We start from the raw sequence: 20,982 nt of genomic DNA on the forward strand, positions 1-20,982 counted from the left end.
TTCCGAACACTTCCAATTGAAACAACTTTCGATTAAGAATTCATTGATCCGGTTACAAAAAAATGTGGTGATAACATCTTCCAATAATCACAATTTTTTCGTATCACATTCAAAAATTGCAGCTCTGCATTGCATGCAACCCATATTTGATTCAGTTTTTGGGATTCTCTTAATTCATATCACATTCACGATAATGATGATAGCAATCTATTATGATCAAACGGAACAAAAATACAAATCGTCAGTACTACAATTCTATAATCTTCTCACATGTTAGATATTCACTATACATTAAGACGTAAATGACACTCTAAATTGGTGCTGTGCGTAATATTGATCCGAATCTCCACTATTCACTGTACATGAACTCGACAACCTCTATCACAAAATCATATTGCTCGAATGCAAAATCTATTTTCTGATATGCAAAATCCTCTGGCTTCTCTGAAACTCCGAATCAGTGTGAAAAACTTCTCCATGGACACAATTGATTTTGCATTTTTGCCATGGACACAACCACTAAGAGAAGATGGACAATGGAGGGAGGCAAGTGTGTTGAAGTTTTTATTCCCTTCGATTTTGCCATGTATAGCACCGGGAGGGGGAGGAGAGGGATGATGGAGTCCGGCTTTCAGAACTCCAATTTTTACTTGCACGAGGGAAGGGGCGATGGCGTACAAATGGAGGCAGGAAAAGAAAGGCTTTTCCTTTCTCATTGCAGTTTTATTTTTTAAATCTGGGCCACTCAAAACATAACACATGGCATCGGTCAACTATCGGTCCAAAATCTTCGATCCTTCTAGCATTTTCCCAAGTCTTTGTTCTGTCGGCTGACCCAATTAATTATTAACTTAATAATATTAAGCTCTTCTTCCGGGATTACTAAAGTCTAACCTACCATATTAAAAGAAAAAGGTCATGTGTGTATGTGTGTATATATATACTAATTGGCACTCAACGTGCAAGGCACGTTTCTTTAATGGGAAAAAAAATATATGTTCATTAGATATAATATTACTAAAAAATTATCAAAATTTTCTAAAATAAAGATTACTTGAATAAATAAAATGCATGAAAAGATATGATATAATAATTACTTTCTATTATTAAAGTATTAAGTCAAAGATAAATAAGTTAAAACTGATACAAATTTGAAGGAATTGAAATTACAGTTTTATTGAAATTACAGTTTTTTTCCAACAGGAGCATATATGATGAAGATGTTTTTTCCATCAGTTGATCAAAATAGAGAACCTGAATATACAACTCTAAATTACCATGCATAAAAAACACCCAGATTTATCTAAAAATTATTTCTCATTATTCAAATTGTAACGCCCAACAACTAATTCAAAATCTTATGCTTTATTATAACCCTACCTATCTGTATTGACCAACAGAGATCTCAAACCAAAGCCACCACTACCCGTTAATTATTAATCAATCATTCAATTACAATATTGATATTTAGTCTTAACAAAAAAAAAATATAAAAACATTAATACTAAAGTATTAAGTCAAAAACAAATAAGTTAAAACTGATACAAATTTGGAGGAATTGAAATTAGAGTTTTATTGAAATTACAATTTTTTCTAACAGGAACATAATCAAATAATCAAACAGTCTCAAGCATGAGCCAAATAAGATGCACTAATAACAAGGTTGGGCATAGTTGTTGATACTTGGGGGTAAATGCGACCACAAAGCTCAGCAGCAAGTTTTCGTACATCGTCAAATTCAAATTTATGAAATGCCCTAAAATAAAGAACAGAAGAAATAAGTACATCTCATTCAGTATACTGAAGCAACTGAGGTTATTCATGTGAATCAACCTGTTTAGAAGGAAAGCAGCAAGACTGTCATGATTGTTGATATCTTGATCCATTGAAATTTTTCTAAATAACAAGCAAAGATTTTACAAGTGAACTGTAACTAAAAAATTTGTAAAATGAGAAGCTTCAATTGGGATTTAGAGAACATTCATGGGGGAGATGAATGAAATTATTAGATCTAAAATATCATCTCTTAAATATAATTAATATTTCAAATTCATATTACGGTTTTGTAAGAAAGTGTGCACTATTAAATGAGCAATAAAATGGAACACATAGAAGATCTAACAGAAATTAGAAACACAAATATAAATATTTGTAAAGTATTATTTTATTATCTCGAAGCAAAATTATAGAAATTACAGATCGATCTTCTTTTGGATACTATTATATGGGGAGTAAAATCTTGATCTTGAGGATTTATGTGAACATTAGGAACAAATTATTTAGAGTTAGAATAATTGATAACTCATGATGGATAGAAGAGTTATGATAATCATAAGAGAGAAAGTCTCAAGTTTAAGTTATTAACTGGTCAGTTATCGAAGTACCACATAGGAAGATGACTAATTGTTGTGATTATAAAGATAAAAGTTAGTCCTAGACCAGTAGAACTCCTTGAGGTTTTTATTAACTTGAAAATTACCGAGAGTTTGGATATGCATGATTAAATGCATATTTATATGAGTCATTGGATCATATCATATATATGAAAATTCCTGAAAGAAATAAAATAGAGCATATAAAACATCGACCAGAAGATAGAAACACAAATATGAATATTTGTGAAGTATTATTTTAATATCATAAAGCAAAATTATAAAAAGTTGAGACTCTTTGCCTCAATCTTTAAACGCTCTTGTTCTTTAAAAATCTGCATATCTTTCCTATCTAAAGGAATAGCTACTCGAAAAGAAGAGTTAAGCAAAAATTTTAAATCTCTATGCTCTCACTTTAGTGCTTTTATCTTCATGTTGGACTCCATAAGAAGCCGCTGAATGATAGAAATATTCTCGTAGAGTTTGTCAACCCCACCAGTCCTAGATTGTAGTCGCTGAGAATATGTGACGAGGGTTGATGAGTATCGGGTACCGAGACTCACAAGCTCATAGATAATTTCATTATCTGACTTATTAGTCAGATCATTATTGGATTGCATTATAGCACCTACGGAAGAAGCATAAATAACTGGTGAACAAGGTGCAGAATATCTCATATATTGGTAATGGAAAGATTGCTGAGCCATTGCAAAGTGAGAAAGCAGAAAGAGATTACAGAGTAAGAATACAGAATAATTTCATAAAAGTGAATAAGATGAGATGCGAAAGAAGATGAACTGAATAATTCTTTTATAGAGAAAATTATGACGAATCATCTCTCGTGAAGCATTTCTCTACAAGAGACAAGAGTAATGTAGTATCATAACTATGGCGCCTGACAGCTACAGAAGAGCAATGTAGTATCATAGCTGGGGCGCCTAACAACTATAGAAGAGCAATGTAGTGTCATAACTATGCGGCGCCTGACAGCTACAGTAGACCCGTAAAAATCCTACGGATCAGAGTTGTTTGGTCTAAAACAGAGGGTCACCGCTCTTGTTAAGAGAGAGAGAGAGAGAGAGAGAGAGAGAGAGCGGTTAACAACTTAATTTTGATGAATTCTTTACTAAGTATGTTATTTAGAAGAACACTTAAAGTATATCATTTATGTTTTTCTAAAGCAATCAAGAGTTTACCACTGAAACCGAAGATGTTAGACATGGGTACAGCTGAAAAAATCCCGGGAGGTCGAATCCGCACCATTTTCCATCAGAAAACCCTCCAAACAGAGCAAAAAAGAGAAAACCAAAGAAGACAACGGCCAAAATCTCTCCATACTGAGCTTTATCAACAAAAACGGAAACCTACATGCAAATTCTATGAGATAGGGCAAAAAAAAGTAGAGAAAATAAGTGAGAAGAAAGAGAAGGTGAGGAGCGAAATGATAGGAGTCGGGGTGGGTCAATGGAGAACAATTTTATTTCGTGAGAAGAATGTGGGAGGTTTGTGTACGTGATAATACACACAAGGAAAATCCATATGCAATGTATTTGTGCTGAGAAGTGAATTCTCTCCCACCAAATGAAAACCAGGTGTCTTTAAAGCGGTTTTCGGTTTTGTTTTTTGATGAATTACGACTTGTTTGGATGCTCGACTAAGTATGTCTTCGACCCGTTAGATCCCTAGATTAACTACTCTACTTGCAACACCATCAACATGATATAACATCATATTTAATACATTACACTACCCGTTCATTATTAATTAATCATTCAATTACAGTATTGATATTTAGTCTTAACAAAAAAATATAAAAACATTAATTATGATTGATTAAAGATTGCAAAAAATAAAAAAATAAAAAATAAAAATTGTGCTTAAACTTCTAAATTAAAGAAAGAAAATGAGAGAGAAGTCGACAGAAAAATAACTGAACGGTTTTCATTAATTTTTTGCAATCTTCAATTCAACACATCAATCAATTTTGGATTCTTTCCCGACACGTGAATAGTAACTGATACTTTTTATAAGATGGATTCAAATAATTGAGTGGACTTCATTCGATTAGGAAACGTGCTGGTTGGAGATTGAAATAAACTGATCATGATCAACTCAATTCATTATTAATTATTATTCATGTTATGTAAGAAAAATATATACTTTTATATTAATTAGCTCTAAAAATCATTAATATTTTTATATATAAAATCGTATTCAATCTTTTCTGATACAATTTTTTGCTCAATAATTGCGCACCGTAAGCATCAATTTATGTATCAAGCTATCATATATAGCAGCCAGGAGAGAGAAATTTAATGCTTCAATGAAGACCTTGTACAAAGATCTTTATTTGGAACTTTTGAAACATAGAAGATGATTTAGTGAGAAAATGTTATAATGAAAGTAGAGCCCAATGGGGTGGGTGGGTGAGTTAATATAAAAAGATATACATTAAGAAGATATATTGAGAGGAATATGTACCACATCATACCAGTTAATGATGATTGGACGTTGGTTTTTCATGGACATATAATTATTGAAGGGTCAAAATCCCAAACACAGCTCAGCACCATTAAAAAACTAATCAACATGCTGTGTTGTGGAACCGGCTTATTAGAGGTTGATTTTCTTAATCAAGGGTTAATCTTCCACGCGATACTTGCAAATTTTCAACGATGCTGATTCAGACATTTTTTAAGACATCTCAAGCACTTAAAACTTTATTGTTATGAACTGTTTCATATCCATAATTCCTTAATTAAATAACTGTGAACTGAATTTCTTTGTGAATTTGAACAAATAAATCTGACTTTTTATCTACACAATTAACAGGTCATCATGCCACGACAAACAACGACAGGGTGGACTCCCTCAATGGACGATGAGCTGGCTACCATGTGTATTGAGACAAGGTGCTGGTGACGATAAACTGTAATTAATTGCAATGCAAAGAGAGACAAGCAATTATCATCCTTACAATTCATAAAAGGGCCCTAAAATAGACATACAGTGTAGAGAGACACCAAGCCAATCCTTCCACCAAACTGATAGGGTCATTTTCATCATCGCATTATGCTAACATGATCATCATCTACATATCTCTTTATAGGGCCCAGTGGGGTGAGTGGGTGAGTTAAAAGAATATAAATTAAATGCAGTTGATCTACTATTATATAGCTTCAATTTAAAAACAATTCAACATATATAGCACATCTTGGTTTGATTTACAAAATAGATAATATGAAGTATATGGAATGATGGATTTATATTTAAAAATTTAATTGGTTAACGTGTCCCAAATACAACAAGTTGCAGTTTGTTTTTTTTCCTCACGTAGTCTGTGAAGTGACTTTTTGTTTTTGAAAATGCTGCAGCCTGACCTCCTTTGATTCAAAACATTAAAGACGAAAAAGAAGAAAGACTTCATGAATCTATTTAATAAATGACAGATCATTTCAATTAGGGCTGCCCACTTGGGATACCCATACCCTGTTGCTTAATTGATATGGATTTGACACGAAATATTTAAATAATTAATAAATTCAAATTAGATTTTAAGGCACGTGATGGACACTTAATTCATGAGCTAGAGAACCCCTAGCTAGCCTTGAATCATGGGTCCACGCTGCATGGCGTAGAAAAATTATGGTGAGGGTGAGATGAGGTCTAATCAAATCATGAAAAAGAAACACAGCATGAGTTAAGTGATAAACATAATTTTCCATCAGATTATAACATGAACATGATGATGTATAATATTGAGGTGATTTTATTTATTTGTGATATTTTTGCAATATTCGATGATCATCATCGGTGCCAAACAATGATCATCATCGGTGCTAAACAACATCATTTGACTGGTGTGCTTTTGTTAAATTCGATCACCTTACAATCTTGATTAATTTTATAAGATTCTTTCTTTCGGTTCTTTTTCATCAAACATGATTAATTAATGGACCCTCTTTTTATAAGTTATTCGTTTCGATCAATAACCATACATTATCTTTGCGATCCGCCAAAGATAATCTCTACATTAAATAAAGTTATCAAAAGATCTCCCGACAAAATATAAAGCATGAAACTAATCCATGCCGCTAACCTTGTCTTTAGAAGAAGAAGTTAAAGAGGTGCATTATTTTCCAGTTTTTTAAAATAATGCAAGTTGATGTTCTATTATCTCTTCTATTTAAAAAAAAAAAAAAAAGTATTTATCTATAAAAAAAATCTAAATTTACAAATTGATATCTATCCATTAATTAATGGTATGAACGGACAAGATCATACAAACAATGAAATTGTTTATAATGATAAAATCAAGATAATCATGATTAGTTGTCAAGATCATCTTGTAAATATTAATATAAATATTAGTATTTAATAATGAAAAGATCATCAGTACATGGAGGCCCCTTTCAGCTTTTGGACGCAAGGGAGAGTTTTCTTTTTCCTTTTTGAAAGACACGCATTTGGCTGTTTTGGACAATGGCAATATATTACAATAAAACTTTTAAAGCTTATTTCAATCATCAAGCAAGTCAAATATTTCGGGTGGAGGGTTTTGAATTCCAGAAATTTATTTTACTTATCATTTTAATTCTCATCATCTCATGATATAATATTAGATAATTAAAAATTATTTATTATATTTTATTTTTAAATCTATTATTTAATATTATATTATAAAATAACGAACGGATGATTAAAATTAAAATAATAAATAAATTTTTTCTTTTAAAAATTAAGAATAATGTCAATCAGATGCGCGAAACTATTCTGGAGTTGATGCCATGTGAAGATGCTTTGTTCGGTTGCCGAGTCTAATCGCATCTTCTCATTTATTTTATTTTATTTGATGACAGAGAGCATCAATAGCTGGCACACATCCATGCATTTTAAATTATTGAATTAAGTTTTAATATATCAAGTTTTAATATATCGAAAGTTATAATCTATTACTGTATACCTTTAATCATATTTGTATGATGTCTGCCCAATTACTTAACACCATTGTTTTTATTACAGAAGATAAAATTTAGTGGAAGATGGCAATACAGATGCAGTGTTTTTATTATTAATATTGTTATAATTGATTGAGATAAAGAAGTTTTATATAAAGACTCTTTATTTAAATTTATGACATAGACACAAACCAGTACACATCTCGATGTCAGCCTCTACAGTTTTCACGTCTTTCCTCTAAAATCTTCCGAGACTTCCACTTTTGTATTATTGATATGCCTGTGCTCGAGGTCTGTGTGATATCTTATCTGTCTGATTGAGTTCAATCTTCTTGATCCATTCGTTGGATTTGCCTTATATTATATATATATATATACATATCTATATAATATAAATTAACTTGGTTGTTGATATTAGACATCGACTTCTTGAAATAAATTATTGAATTAAGTTTTAATATATCGAAAGTTATAATCTATTACTGTATACCTTTAGTCATATTTGTATGATATCTGTCCAATTACTTGACACTATTGTTTTTATTACAAAAGATAAAATTTAGTGGAAGATGACAATACATATGTAGTTTTTTTATTATTAATATTGTTATAATTGATTGAGATAAAGAAGTTTTATATAAAGACTCTTTATTTAAATCTATGACATGGATTTAATTTTACTTGTGCAGGTAAGTATTGAAAAGAATGTCATGAGTAAATAATGTCATTACTTTTTTTATAAATGTCTCTCCGTTAAATTATCATCCAAAATTCTAACTCAAAATAAAAAGAATATTAATCCATCAACCATACGCGGTGTTAATTTGTCAATAATTGACTTGTCACTTGGCATTAAAATATGTATATTTAGATTTTTAATAATATTTATTAAAAGCTAGGCAAATTTTGAATATAGGAAAATGATGTTAATCATTATAATTAAAGTAGTATTTACTTTTTTCAATCGTTTTCGATCTGTCCAAACATATTGATTCGACTAAAGTTTATGATTTAAAAAATAAAAAATAATTATAAATAAAATCAAATGGATGGATAGAAAACGTTAAAATATTGACAGGCATATCGGAACAAAGTTTGAGCAACTTGCAACAAAGTAAGTAAAACGATTGATAAATATTCACACCGGCCACATCGTACGTACAACTTGTAAAATTAAATTGCTAAATATAAGAGAGAGACCCCAGGAAAAAGGTGATGCGCACTAAAAGGCAAGCAATCCAATTGTAATCTCGAAACTGCCTCATGCTTCCATAATTCAAAGTGTCATCCATCTGTACATAACCTGCTTTTTTTGGTTTCAATCAATCATTTCTAGCAATTGCTGTAAACTTTTTAAGTTGACATAATTTAATTTAATTAATTAAGTAGTAGGCAATTTTAAATAAACTTATATCTTAATAAAATGACAAAAAAAGAGTGTTAGGATAAAACTGTCAACCTATATTTTTAGCAAAATATTATAATTTTTTGATTCATTTTATCTTATCTCATTTTAATATTTAAATATAATTAAAATATCTTTTAGCTTTAAGTTTTTTATCTAATGATATTATTTAATCGTTACAATTTTTAAAACTTTTAAAATAAAACATAAAAAAATGGAGTTCATTGCATAATTTATAATTTTTAACATAACAGTATTGAGAGTAATGAATAAAAGAAGCTCATTTGTTGGACATGACTAAAGCCACTTTTTAGACAATGTGTTATCAAAATTGTTAAAATCATCAGTGATTGGACCTCTGTCGATATAAACTTTCCATCCACCTTAGCATATTAAATTCAATATTTTTGTTTGTAAGACAAGCAATTAAATGGCTCGAGCAAGAACAATAATTTTGCTTTATTTAGAGAAAATAAATATTTTTAAAAGCCTCTCTCTTGCTCTCTAAAATATTTCACAGATCTGTTCTCTAACAGTAATAATGTTTTCTCTGGCTTTCAGGAAATAAGATATCTTAATTAAATTATCTAAAAATGTAAAAAATAAAATAAAAAATCCGTCATCCTTTTACGAATTACGATTTCATGCATTACAATATTAATTCATGGATGGAATCACTCTTATGTCATGCTTTCATAAACAAAAAGTTGAAACAAGTAAAAAATGTACATCGAAATTACCGGATGATCAAACCCATGTGCAGTAATTATTTGCAAGCTTCCGTGACAATAATTGGGTGATAAAGTGAAAGGAGTGGACATCAATAATATATGTTTATATAAAGTCGTGCGCCTCAATGACAAGACAAGCTCTGTAAGATTATTGAATAATGTCTTTTCTTTGGTTAGGTAAATAAAAGGGTGAAAAAAACATATATATATATATATATATATAGCAGCAGCAGCTAGCCCAAGAGCATACTACTTGATTAATTCAGAGGCCAAAATGTCAAATAAATTGAGCTAATTTCTCAATCCATATCAGACTGCATGCCACTAATTTGTGGATTAGGAACTTATCATGATAATGATTTGATTGGACTATAAAGAACCAGCTAGTGCACTCGCTTAATATATATATGTATATCTTTGGGCCCAGGTGTTATAATGTCTCCCTCCAGAATAGATCATTTTTTCTCTACCTGAATTAATGCATTTAATAAAGCTAAAAATCCAAGCTGCCGACACACAAACCTTTTAAATTCCCTCTGATTATTCATCATTTATATATGTCAACACATGACCTATATCTATATGATGATCTTTTGCTATCCATGAAGATTCATAAAAATAAAATAAAATAAAATAAATAAAGCTAGCATGCATGGAAAAGAGCCTGGTCCAACAACATACATAATCAATCACCCACAAAACAAACCTCTCCAACAACCTTCCTTTAGTTTAATCGCATCTTTCTGTATATAACCTTGCATATTTATTTTAACACAGTTGTTCACGAGAGACTTGAAAAATGGAATAAAATAAAATAAAAAGAGTTTCTTCTGGAAAATACTTTTTTGGTGAAGGGAACAAGATCGCCAAGGGAATTGATCGGCTTTTGGCTCAGTCGGAGGACGGCAGGGCTTCCACGATCAAGGTCGTTGATCGTGGACAATGATAGACATGATTTTCTTCCATCTATCAATTTTTAATTAGATCATGTAATTATTTAACTTCAATAATTTCAAGTCCTTACAATTTTTTTAATTTCTCCTCCAAGACAATTGATCTCGATCCCTCTCTCTCTATCTCATATGTGGAGTGATAATATTTCATATGTGTCCACTAATCAATAGTTAACCCAAAACCATATGCTACGAATTTTGGAGATATTTCTTTTATATTATATCGAAGGGAATGCTGATGTAACATGCATGCAATTGGCTCGGTAATTATTGGCTATAAAATATTTATTTGCTATCCTTGTGTTGTTGCATGCATGGAATTTTGTGTTGGTATAGTATTGCATGCTGATAGACATGATTTTCTTCCATCTATCAATTTTTAATTAGATCATGTAATTATTTAACTTCAATAATTTCAATTTCTTACAATTTTTTTAATTTCTCCTCCAAGGCAATTGATCTCAATCCCTCTCTCTTTGTCTCATACGTGGAGTGATAATATTTCATATGTGTCCACTACTCAATAGTTAACCCAAAACCACATGGTGCGAATCTTGGATATATTTGTTTTATATTATATCGAAGGGAATGCTGATGTGACATGCATGCAATTGGCTCGATAATTATTGGCTATAAAATATTTATTTGCTATCCTTGTGCTGTTGCATGCATGGACGTTTGTGCTGGTTCAGTATTGCATGCATGGTACGAATCTTGGAGATATTTGTTTTATATTATATCAAAGGAAATGCTGATGTAACATGCATGCAATTGGCTCGATAATTATTGGCTATAAAATATTTATTTGCTATCCTTGTGTTGTTGCATGCATGGACGTTTGTGCTGGTATAGTATTGCATACTGATAGACATGATTTTCTTCCATCTATCAATTTTTAATTAGATCATGTAATTATTTAACTTCAATAATTTCAAATCCTTACAATTTTTTTAATTTCTCCTCCAAGGCAATTGATCTCGATCCCTCTCTCTGTCTCATATGTGGAGTGATAATATTTTATATGTGTCCACTAATCAATAGTTAACCCAAAACCACATGGTACGAATCTTGGAGATATTTGTTTTATATTATATCGAAGGGAATGCTGATGTGACATGTATGCAATTGGCTCGATAATTATTGGCTATAAAATATTTATTTGCTATTCTTGTGCTGTTGCACGCATGGACGTTTGTGCTGGTACAATATTGCATGCGGTGGGGGCGCATGCATAAGATTTTTGGAATGCATGTTTTTCATTTTCATTGTGGCAAACATAATTTTTGAGATTTCCATTTTTTTGTTGTTTAATGTCATGAGGGCAAGAACTTGAACCCATTTGAGTCGATCGACATTAAAAAAAAATACTGAGAAATCATTAATAAATCTTCCATTCACACAAGATATATCACTTTGTTATTGATGGGGTCAATTCTATGATGCCATACGTCCCTGTCACGTTACTAAAGCAAATTCATCGATCCCCGCACCACTGTCAGTTGAAATCAAGGCCCTGCACGTCTCTACACGCTACTGTTTAGGTCTCGTTAACTTTTACGATTAAAATAAAAATTAAAAAAATTAAAAAAATTTTATTGTCAAAAATTTTATAAAAATAAATACATATTTTAATTTATTAATTTTCATTTTAAAAAATCTCAAATTTTTTCTCAAATTTTCATTTCAAAAAATTTAAAATTTCTTCTCAAATAAGTTTCTTTTCCCATTAGGCAAGGCAACTTTGAATATACAATATTAATTTCCGTAAAAAAAGAAAAAAGAAAGACGAAGCATGCAGCTCTTAAAGATTGAGAGATAAGTCAAGCTTCTTCATCTCCTCTTGATTAGTCCTGTAAAGAGCAGCACTATCTGCAGACCAAAATCCACTAAATTCATCATCACGGGCTGGAGAACCATTCATCATTCTTAGCAATCCAAATCTACCAACGCTGCCCCGCAAAAGCGATCCTACTGCTATGTGAAAATTCCCAACTGCTGGTTGTTGGTCAATGAGGGGTCTTGACCAGCCCTGAGGTTCCCAGAACCCAACCGAAGATGATTTGTGAGTAAGCTTTTGGATCATAGAATGCGCCTGAACTCCGAGCGATCTGTTAATATTGTAATTAGCACCATGAAGAGGAAGAGAAGCCATGCTTGGGTAGTGCCGGTGCCGGTGCTAGTGGAGGGAGTGCTCAAAAGCTTCTGCGGAGGCCAATATGTGTGCTGCTATCTTTTGTCCTCTTTTTGCTAGGTCCTCTCTCTTTTTGCAGGTGAGTAATCTTCTGGGTAGTAAAAAGTTTGGATTTTTCGGTGGGGTGGAATGGATCTTGAGGCTTTGGCAGAGAGCTGGGTTCGTGAGCTTCAGAGAGAGAGAGAGAGAGAGGTTTAGCAAGAAAAAAGTAGAAAGAAAAAAGTAACTATGCAATAAATAGAAAAAATCAAATGTGTGAATTTACTGCTCATTTATGTAGCAGCAGAATAGACGCTTATTATTATAGAGAGATATTTATTGCAAGCTTTACATGATAATCTTCAGACCTTGCCGGCTCCTATTTAATTATAGATTGTCTGCGGCCTTACGATAAATAAACATATATTTCTAAAGCAAGTGATCATGCAGTACCATGATATTGTTTCTTGAGTGTGTATTTTTTTCCCATCACGCAATAATATCTACAAATTTGTGGAAAAAAAAAAAAAACCACAATTGAGGAGGTTCTTTTTCTCTCTTGATCAACGTAAAACAAATTTATTTTAGTAGTGAAAACTGCTGTTGCGCGACCTTCATTTTTAATTTATTTGATCATTTATATATGAACATATTCATCATTGGTACGATGCATTTTAAAGCTATGTTTAGAATCCAAACTCACCTCAATCCATCTCAAATAAATTAATATTGATGGGATATACTACTTTTAATTTTTCAACTTTTTATAAAAAAAGTTAAACCCATCTGATCAACTTATTTTATATATTTAAATGCATATCTTAACTTATTTACTTTCAAATACATTTTAATAGAATCTACAAAATATTACTATTCACATATCAATTTAAATTATCTTAACGTTCAAATGCAGTTTAAGTGATTTTCTGTAAAGATATTTAACATGGGAAACTACTTACATTATATTGATCAGTCATTGACTACTAGCATTACTCTTTTCAGATTGTCTGCTTCTCTCTCTTCAAAGCCTAATGTGATTTTCCACGTCCTAAGCCATAAGCAAGCATCTTCTTTAGGATATATGGAAGACATTGTCCTTGACGTCGTTTGAATAAATAAATGAATCGCGAAATGTTCCCAAGATTTGATAATATTCTTATATATGGAATATTAATTTTTCATTTTAGAGGTCTTCATGTCTAATTAGAAAGAAATCGATCAAGCCGTGGCTTTAGGGGAAAAAAACGTAGATTTATAAGGAAATTAAAACAATGGAAGCAACATGATCAGATAAAATAAGATGAACGGACTAAATGGATCGACTAATTGGCATCTACCCACGTACGGTTTGGATATTCCTTACCATAAATAAGGAGGGAGACTTTTATAGAAGGAAAAATATAGTTGTAAGTACAATTGTACACTAATCTATGCATCAATATGATTGGTCAAAAAGTAGATTTGATTGAAAATAATGTTAATTTAAATTTTAAATATGAATAAATTAGTATTGGTATACAGATTAGTGCGCAACTATACTTGTATGTAGCAAAACTCTTTATAAAATTAAGAGGTCATAACTATTAATTGACTGCATGCATAAACACACACACACAAATATATATATATATATATTAAAAAATCTACACAGTAGCCTCACACTTTTTTACACTATTGAAAAATATGAATTTATTATTTTACCATCTTTTATTTTATATTGGTGTGTTGAATGTGGGACTGCTGTGTAACAGTTCTCTATATTTATATAAAGCAACACCGGACATGATGACAAAGCTAGCTTGGTAGCCAGCGCATGCACGAGTAACCAGGTGCTAGCTACATGACAGAAATTACAACATTTCGGAATCGTAAACACATCAGGCCGTTCAGCTAGCAGATCGAGATAAACCGAACAGCACCTAGCTCGCAATTAATTAGTTGATCATCAGAGTGCGTTTTAGAATTTTAACATGCAGCAGCTAGCACTGATCTAAACGTCAAAAATGCCCAGAGGTTGTTGAAGAACTCTTAGATAGGGACGCTGATTGACATAGTTGCCTGGGGGGTCATAATTGCAACTGATAATGGTGCCCCCGTTGTTGCATCGCACTTTAGCACACCCCAAGCGCACGGAGTTTCTCCAAACCACCTGAGTGTAGTGGCGGCACTCCCCACCGACACAGGAGTTGGAGTTGTAATCATACTTTGGCTTCTCTGCCACCCACATGTTCACAGCAGCTGTGCCCGAAAGGTCAGCACTGCCCCATGCAAGGTTCTCGCCATAAGGCCCTCCCGAATGCACAAGCTTGCAGCTGCCTTTGAGTTTGTTAACGTAGTTCTGCGCATAAGAAGCTACTTTCGCATCCCATCTCATTGGCCCGACACCAACGCGTGCACGAGCCGCTTTGTGAGCATTGAGGTAGTTTTGTGGGGAGTTCTGGGCAAGGGAGACATGGAATATGGCCAAGCTTACGACACAAACAATTGCTAGAGAAAGCCTGAACACCATCATATTGGTTTCCGTTATTACACGCACAAAACAAAACAAAATCTTAGACAATAATTGATGGATTAAAGAAGGCCATGGATGCAGGGTATATATACATTATACAGAGCGTGAGGGAGAGAGAGAAAGTGGAAGATTATCTGAACAAGTCTATAAAGGCTGCATGATTGTTGAAGAGCATTAAAAAAAATGTAGCCTCCAGAAACGTGCATGGCCCTTGGGCATAAATCTAATAGCCATCGCCCTCGGGTAGCTTAAAGATAAGATTGTTTAGTGGCACCAGTTTGATCAAATTGGACTTTCCTTGTGTAAAATTATAAAGGCACCTTGTTTTACATAAATAACGTATACAAGACAAAGTCTATAAAGTCTGTGCGCCCTTTAATCTTTATCTCAATCATTTTGGAAGATAAGTACTCCATGGTAGGCTAGGCAGTACTGCTTTATTTTAGAAAGGAACAAGTTGCCATCTCGAACTTGTCTTGTTTTTTCTCGCTCTATGTGCTGCCTTTCCGATTCCAAAGTTGTAATGTTATTTTATTTTATTTTCTGAGATTCTAAATTATTTATAATCATTGCTTAATCAGTAATGTTTTATACCTTTAATTACCGGTATTACCTAACGCCACGGTTAAAAAGGTGATCATCTGCGTGATCATGGATGCACGATGTATGACGGGCTGGCCCGTGGAGATCTTAGGGCTTTTCTACGAGAACCACATCTCCCAATGGAATGCTTAAGAGGCCCAAAAATCAAAGCTCAAAGTGAGCTATGTATATGTATTTGAGTACAAAAATTTTATGTGTAGACATTTTTGTGGATTCTTTTGTGCACTCCAGTGATATGATTGGTTGTGTATTAAAAAAAAATTAATCCAGCCAATCATATTAATAGAGTGTGCAAGGAGTACACAAAAATGACTGTATGTACCATTACTCATTTGAGTACCCATGGCCGTAGCTGATTGTCGAGATCAAACAAGATGCTCGAACGAATAAATTAATGAATAATGATGCCATTAGATTATTCCAGCCTTCTCCGGCTGCAAATAAATGAATATTCCATAATCACAAAAAGCTAAGTTCAATCCTCTATCTCGCGCGATAAGTATCAAGGAACAACATAAATATTAACATGATTGAGATTATTAATCATTATTTTATATATACCTCCTTTTGTCCCATCAAAAGGCACATAGGAAGAACAATAACTACCATCCACATTATAATTTTACTAGACAAATTACACCCCTCATAGGCTTCATGACCAATATTTAAAATGGGCGTTCACCATCGTAATTACCGATAGGATCGTAGTTGCAAGTCATAAAGATCCCCCCATCCTTATAACAATTGACCCTGGCACACCCAATACTCTTGGTGTTGCGCCAGACAACCTGGGTGTAGTGCAGGCACTCACCACCCTTGCACGAGTTGGACTTGACGTCGTAGAATTGTTTCTCATCAACCCACATCTTCACAGCCTCGACTGCGCTGAAGGTACCCCAGCCTTGAGCGATATTCTCCCCATAGGGTCCATTGGAATGCTCCAAGTTGCAATCCCTCCTCTTGTTAGCATAATTCTTGGCATAGACTTGCAGCGTGTGGTTCCATGTTAGAGGAGCAACACCGACTTCGGCACGAGCAGCATTTTGGCCGTCGAGAAAGTCTCGGTAGGAATTTTGTGCTAGGGAGGCCTGAACTAGGGTGAACCCTATGAAGCATATTGCTTGAAAAAGCTTGCCAAACCCCATTTTAGAAGACTTGTCAGGTTTATAGATTTGTGGTGGCTGTTGGGAAAAATGGGGCATATGATCTCGGTTTTTATAAGCCACTTTGATCTGCATGATTAGGTGTACATACTATATATAGCTAGTGAATATTAGTGGTGTCTCCCAATTTCTCTCCGTTATAATCTCAACTTAATTATAAGTAATATTTAGGTAGAACGAACGTTATTATTCCTGGCCTTATATATTTATATATGATCTAATTATATACATGGGGCAGTGATACTCTTACCTCTTATGTCTTCATGAATTGATAATATATATATTTTCGCCCTCACGCTTTAAACGAATTTCACCCCTTTTATTGAAAATGAAGGGAGGGCAATCTTTTGTCACCTGTCTAATAACTCCTAATTTCTAAAGAAAGAAATAGTCGGGTACGTAGACTTTTCGTACTATATATTGTTATTATTATAATTAAGTGATATATTTTTATAACTATTTTGTCAATGAGGTCGTGATGGTAGAAATTGTAAGAAAAAGCTGTAATGAATAAAAAGATCTATAGGATCTTTTACCTCCGGTCATCTGTGCTTGATAACTGGAAAACTTCAAATCTACAAAAGAGACTAGAGATTTTGCAGGGAAGGGACTTCTAGTCTTTTGTCTTAAAACTTTTTTGGGTGAGTCTAATGGAAAACACAAGCCCCTTTATATAGGCAAGACTAGGGACCCTCATTTATTACTCCTACAACCTTTAGGCTACCCTCATTATTCCATCCATCACAAAATAGCAAGGGTTACCACTTTATTTATGAAGGGCAATTACCTATACTTGATAGATGAAGTGTATCATCTTAGATGAAGTGAACCACTTTAGGGAAGACAAAAGTTTTCTAGGAAAACCAAAAGTCTAACATTCTCCCACTTGGTTCACTTAATAGGTAAAACTGAAATGGCCAAAATAATGCCCTTAATTCTGTTAAGGTATCCTATATACGAACCATGGTGGTATTGCTCTTTATAGTGAACATTTCCCTTCCATGTGTCACAATACATAGTATCCCTTAAAAAATACTTTATGAACAACTATTAAAAGTCATTCGGGTCCAACTTAATCACCCAATGGATATGACGAATTCTTTACTTTATGCGCAAAACTAAAACTGAATTCAACTTTATTCTATATAGTAACATGAGAGATTACACTTTAGTTAGGCCCATACGATCCACATGACCTTGAAACTGTTTTACCGGTAAACCTTTGGTCATTGGATCAGCTAACATCAAGTCTGTATTGGTGTGCTCAATATACACCACATTATATTTGATGCTCTCTCTCACACTTAAATACTTTATGTCAATATGCTTGCTTCTGCTTCCGCTCTTATTGTTCTTTGAGAAGAACACTGCAGCGGTATTATCACAAAGAATCTTTATTGGTCTTTGAATGGAATCGACAATTTTAAGACCAGAAATAAAATTCTTCAACCATATGGCTTGTGTCGTTGCTTCATAGCACACAATGAATTTTGCCTCCATAGTAGACGTAGCAACTATAGATTGCTTCGTACTCTTCCAAGATATAGCTCATTCAGCAAGAAGAAAGATATATCCAGAAGTAGACTTTCTGGTGTCTACACAACCGGCAAAATCCGAATCTGAATAGCCAACCACTTGTAAATTTTCTGTATGCCTGTAGGTTAGCATGTAATTCTTGGTTCCTTGCAAATACCGCATCACCTTCTTTGCAGCTATCCAATGTTGAAGTCTTGGGTTACTTTGATAGCGACCCAATAATCCAACTGCTAGACATATGTCTGGACGGGTACAAACTTGAGCATACATCAAGCTACCCACTGCAGATGCATAAGGTACACTTTTCATCTGCTCTTGTTCCAATGCATTTTCAGGTGATTGTCCTTTATGAAATTTATCACCTTTGATTATGGGAGCTACAGAGGCTTTACAATCTTTCATACCGAATCTCTGTAAAACTTTTTCAATGTAGGCCTTTTGAGACAGTCTTAAGACTCTTTGTTTCCTGTCTCTGTGAATCTCTATGCCAATAACATAAGAGGCTTCACCCATATCCTTCATTTCAAAATTTTGGGAGAGAAATTGTTTAGTCTCATGTAACAATCTCAAATCACTGCTTGCAAGAAGAATATCGTCTACATATAGGACTAAGAAAATGTATTTGCTCCCACTGACTTTAAAGTATATACATTGATCAACAAGATTCTCGATAAAACCGTATGAGATAATAATCTTGTGAAACTTTAAATACCATTGACGGGAAGCTTGTTTTAGTCCATAAAGAGACTTCTTCAATTTACATACTTTCTGACTGTCGTTACTGAAACCTTCAGGTTGTTTCATGTATACCACTTCATCAAGATCCCCATTAAGAAAAGTCGTTTTCACATCCATTTGATGTAACTCTAAATCAAAATGAGCTACTAAAGCCATGATTATCCTCAACGAATCCTTCTTAGAGACCGGAGAGAAGGTTTCATGATAATCAATGCCTTCCTTCTGAGTGAATCCTTTAGCGACAAGTCTAGTCTTATATCGTTCGACATTACCAGAAGAATCTCGTTTGGTTTTAAAAACCCATTTGCAGCCAACTGTTGCCGCCCCTTCTGGTAATTCGACGAGATCCCAGACTTGGTTCTTATAAATGGATTCTAACTCATTTTTCATGGCATCCAACCAAAATGTAGATTTATCTCCACTCATGGCTTGTGAAAACGTAATTGGGTCTTCCGGAAGTCCAATGTCAAAATCAGACTCAATTAGGTATACAATGTAATCATCAGGAATAGCAGGCCTACGTATTCTTGAGGATCTTCTTAGAGCCATTACTTCATCATTTGGAGATGACTCAATTGGCTCAGACTGTAAATGCGGAATAATTTCAGATTGAACCTCATTTACGGGAACATGTTGTACTTGAATTGGTGTCATTACATGATCTTGCGATCTATTTTGCCTTAAGACAACCATTCTTTCTCCAAAAGAAGGCAAAGTAGCATGTTCAGGTGTTTCCTCAAAAGTGACCTCTTGAGGATTCACACTCCCACTAGGTTCAACATCCTCAAGAAATTTTGCATTTTTAGATTCAACAATTCGAGGGCTATTATTAGGACAATAAAATCTATATCCTTTGGAGTTATTTGAATACCCAATAAAGAAACCGCTAGTTGTCTTTGGATCTAACTTCTTTATGTTTGGATTATAAATCCTAACTTCAGCAGGACAACCCCATATGTGTATATGATTTAAACTAGGTTTCTACCCTTTCCACAACTCGAAAGGTGTCTTAGAGACAGATTTGGATGGAACCTTATTCAATATATACACTGCAGTTTTAAGAGTTTCACTCCATAAGGAAAATTGCATATTAGATTTACTAATCATGCTCCTTACCATATCCATTAGCGTACGATTCATTCTTTCTGCAACACCATTTTGTGATGGTGTACCAGGCATTGAATATTGGGCAACAATGCCTTCTTCCTGAAGGAAATTTGCAAATGGACCCTTAATTTGTCCATGTTCTGTGTACCTACCATAATATTCCCCTCCTCTATCAGATCTTACGATCTTGATTTTCTTTTCACTTTGATTCTCTACTTCTGCTTTATAGGCTTTGAAAACATCTAGTGCTTGAGCCTTCTCATTCAGAAGATAAAGATACATATACCTAGAATAGTCGTCAATAAATGAGATAAAATATCTCTGACCATTCAGGCAAGGGGTAGAAAATGGTCCACATATATCTGTGTGTATAATCTCAAGAATACTTGAGCTCCTTCTTGAACCTTTAGAATTATTGATGGTCTGCTTGCCCTTTATGCAGTCCACACAATTCTTGAAGTCAGTAAAATCAAGATCCTGTAGGACCCCTTCTTTTACTAACCGTCTCATCCTCTCTATAGAGATGTGTCCCAATCTCTTATGCCATAATAGAGAAGATTTTTCATTCAAAAGGTTTCTCTTAATGCCAACTGAATGCAGAGAGAGATAATTCTCTTCAAAATCGGGATGAATATCTAATTTAAAAAGGTTATCAACTAAAGTTCCAGAACCAACAGGAATTTTATTCTTAAAAACAGTCATAACATTTTCAAAAAGGAAACTGTATCCTTTGA

The 20,982-nt window shown here is 33.4% G+C and overlaps 3 protein-coding genes across 3 annotated transcripts; all 3 read right to left on the reverse strand.

The window, feature by feature from the left end:
- Window positions 1–12,220: 12,220 nt before the first annotated feature.
- LOC122309356 (zinc finger protein 3-like) lies at window positions 12,221–12,571 on the reverse strand. Its single transcript, XM_043122830.1, has one exon. The coding sequence runs from the start codon at window positions 12,569–12,571 to the stop codon at window positions 12,221–12,223; it is 351 nt and encodes a 116-aa protein (XP_042978764.1).
- A 1,756-nt stretch (window positions 12,572–14,327) lies between these two features.
- Window positions 14,328–15,237, reverse strand: LOC122309453 (pathogenesis-related protein 1-like). The gene has a single exon (XM_043122950.1). It carries the CDS (start codon window positions 15,099–15,101, stop codon window positions 14,580–14,582), a length of 522 nt encoding a protein of 173 aa, XP_042978884.1. The 5' UTR covers window positions 15,102–15,237; the 3' UTR covers window positions 14,328–14,579.
- A 967-nt stretch (window positions 15,238–16,204) lies between these two features.
- On the reverse strand, window positions 16,205–16,902 carry LOC122311513 (basic form of pathogenesis-related protein 1-like). Its single transcript, XM_043126089.1, has one exon. The coding sequence runs from the start codon at window positions 16,847–16,849 to the stop codon at window positions 16,370–16,372; it is 480 nt and encodes a 159-aa protein (XP_042982023.1). The 5' UTR covers window positions 16,850–16,902; the 3' UTR covers window positions 16,205–16,369.
- Window positions 16,903–20,982: the final 4,080 nt, after the last annotated feature.

This window comes from Carya illinoinensis, chromosome 5 (assembly GCF_018687715.1).
Source record: "Carya illinoinensis cultivar Pawnee chromosome 5, C.illinoinensisPawnee_v1, whole genome shotgun sequence".
Taxonomy (NCBI): domain Eukaryota; kingdom Viridiplantae; phylum Streptophyta; class Magnoliopsida; order Fagales; family Juglandaceae; genus Carya; species Carya illinoinensis.

Bases quoted from the DNA above. Each gene is read 5' to 3' on its own strand.
- LOC122309356 (XM_043122830.1), bottom strand. From the start codon at position 12,571: ATGGCTTCTCTTCCTCTTCATGGTGCTAATTACAATATTAACAGATCG.
- LOC122309453 (XM_043122950.1), bottom strand. From the start codon at position 15,101: ATGATGGTGTTCAGGCTTTCTCTAGCAATTGTTTGTGTCGTAAGCTTG.
- LOC122311513 (XM_043126089.1), bottom strand. From the start codon at position 16,849: ATGGGGTTTGGCAAGCTTTTTCAAGCAATATGCTTCATAGGGTTCACC.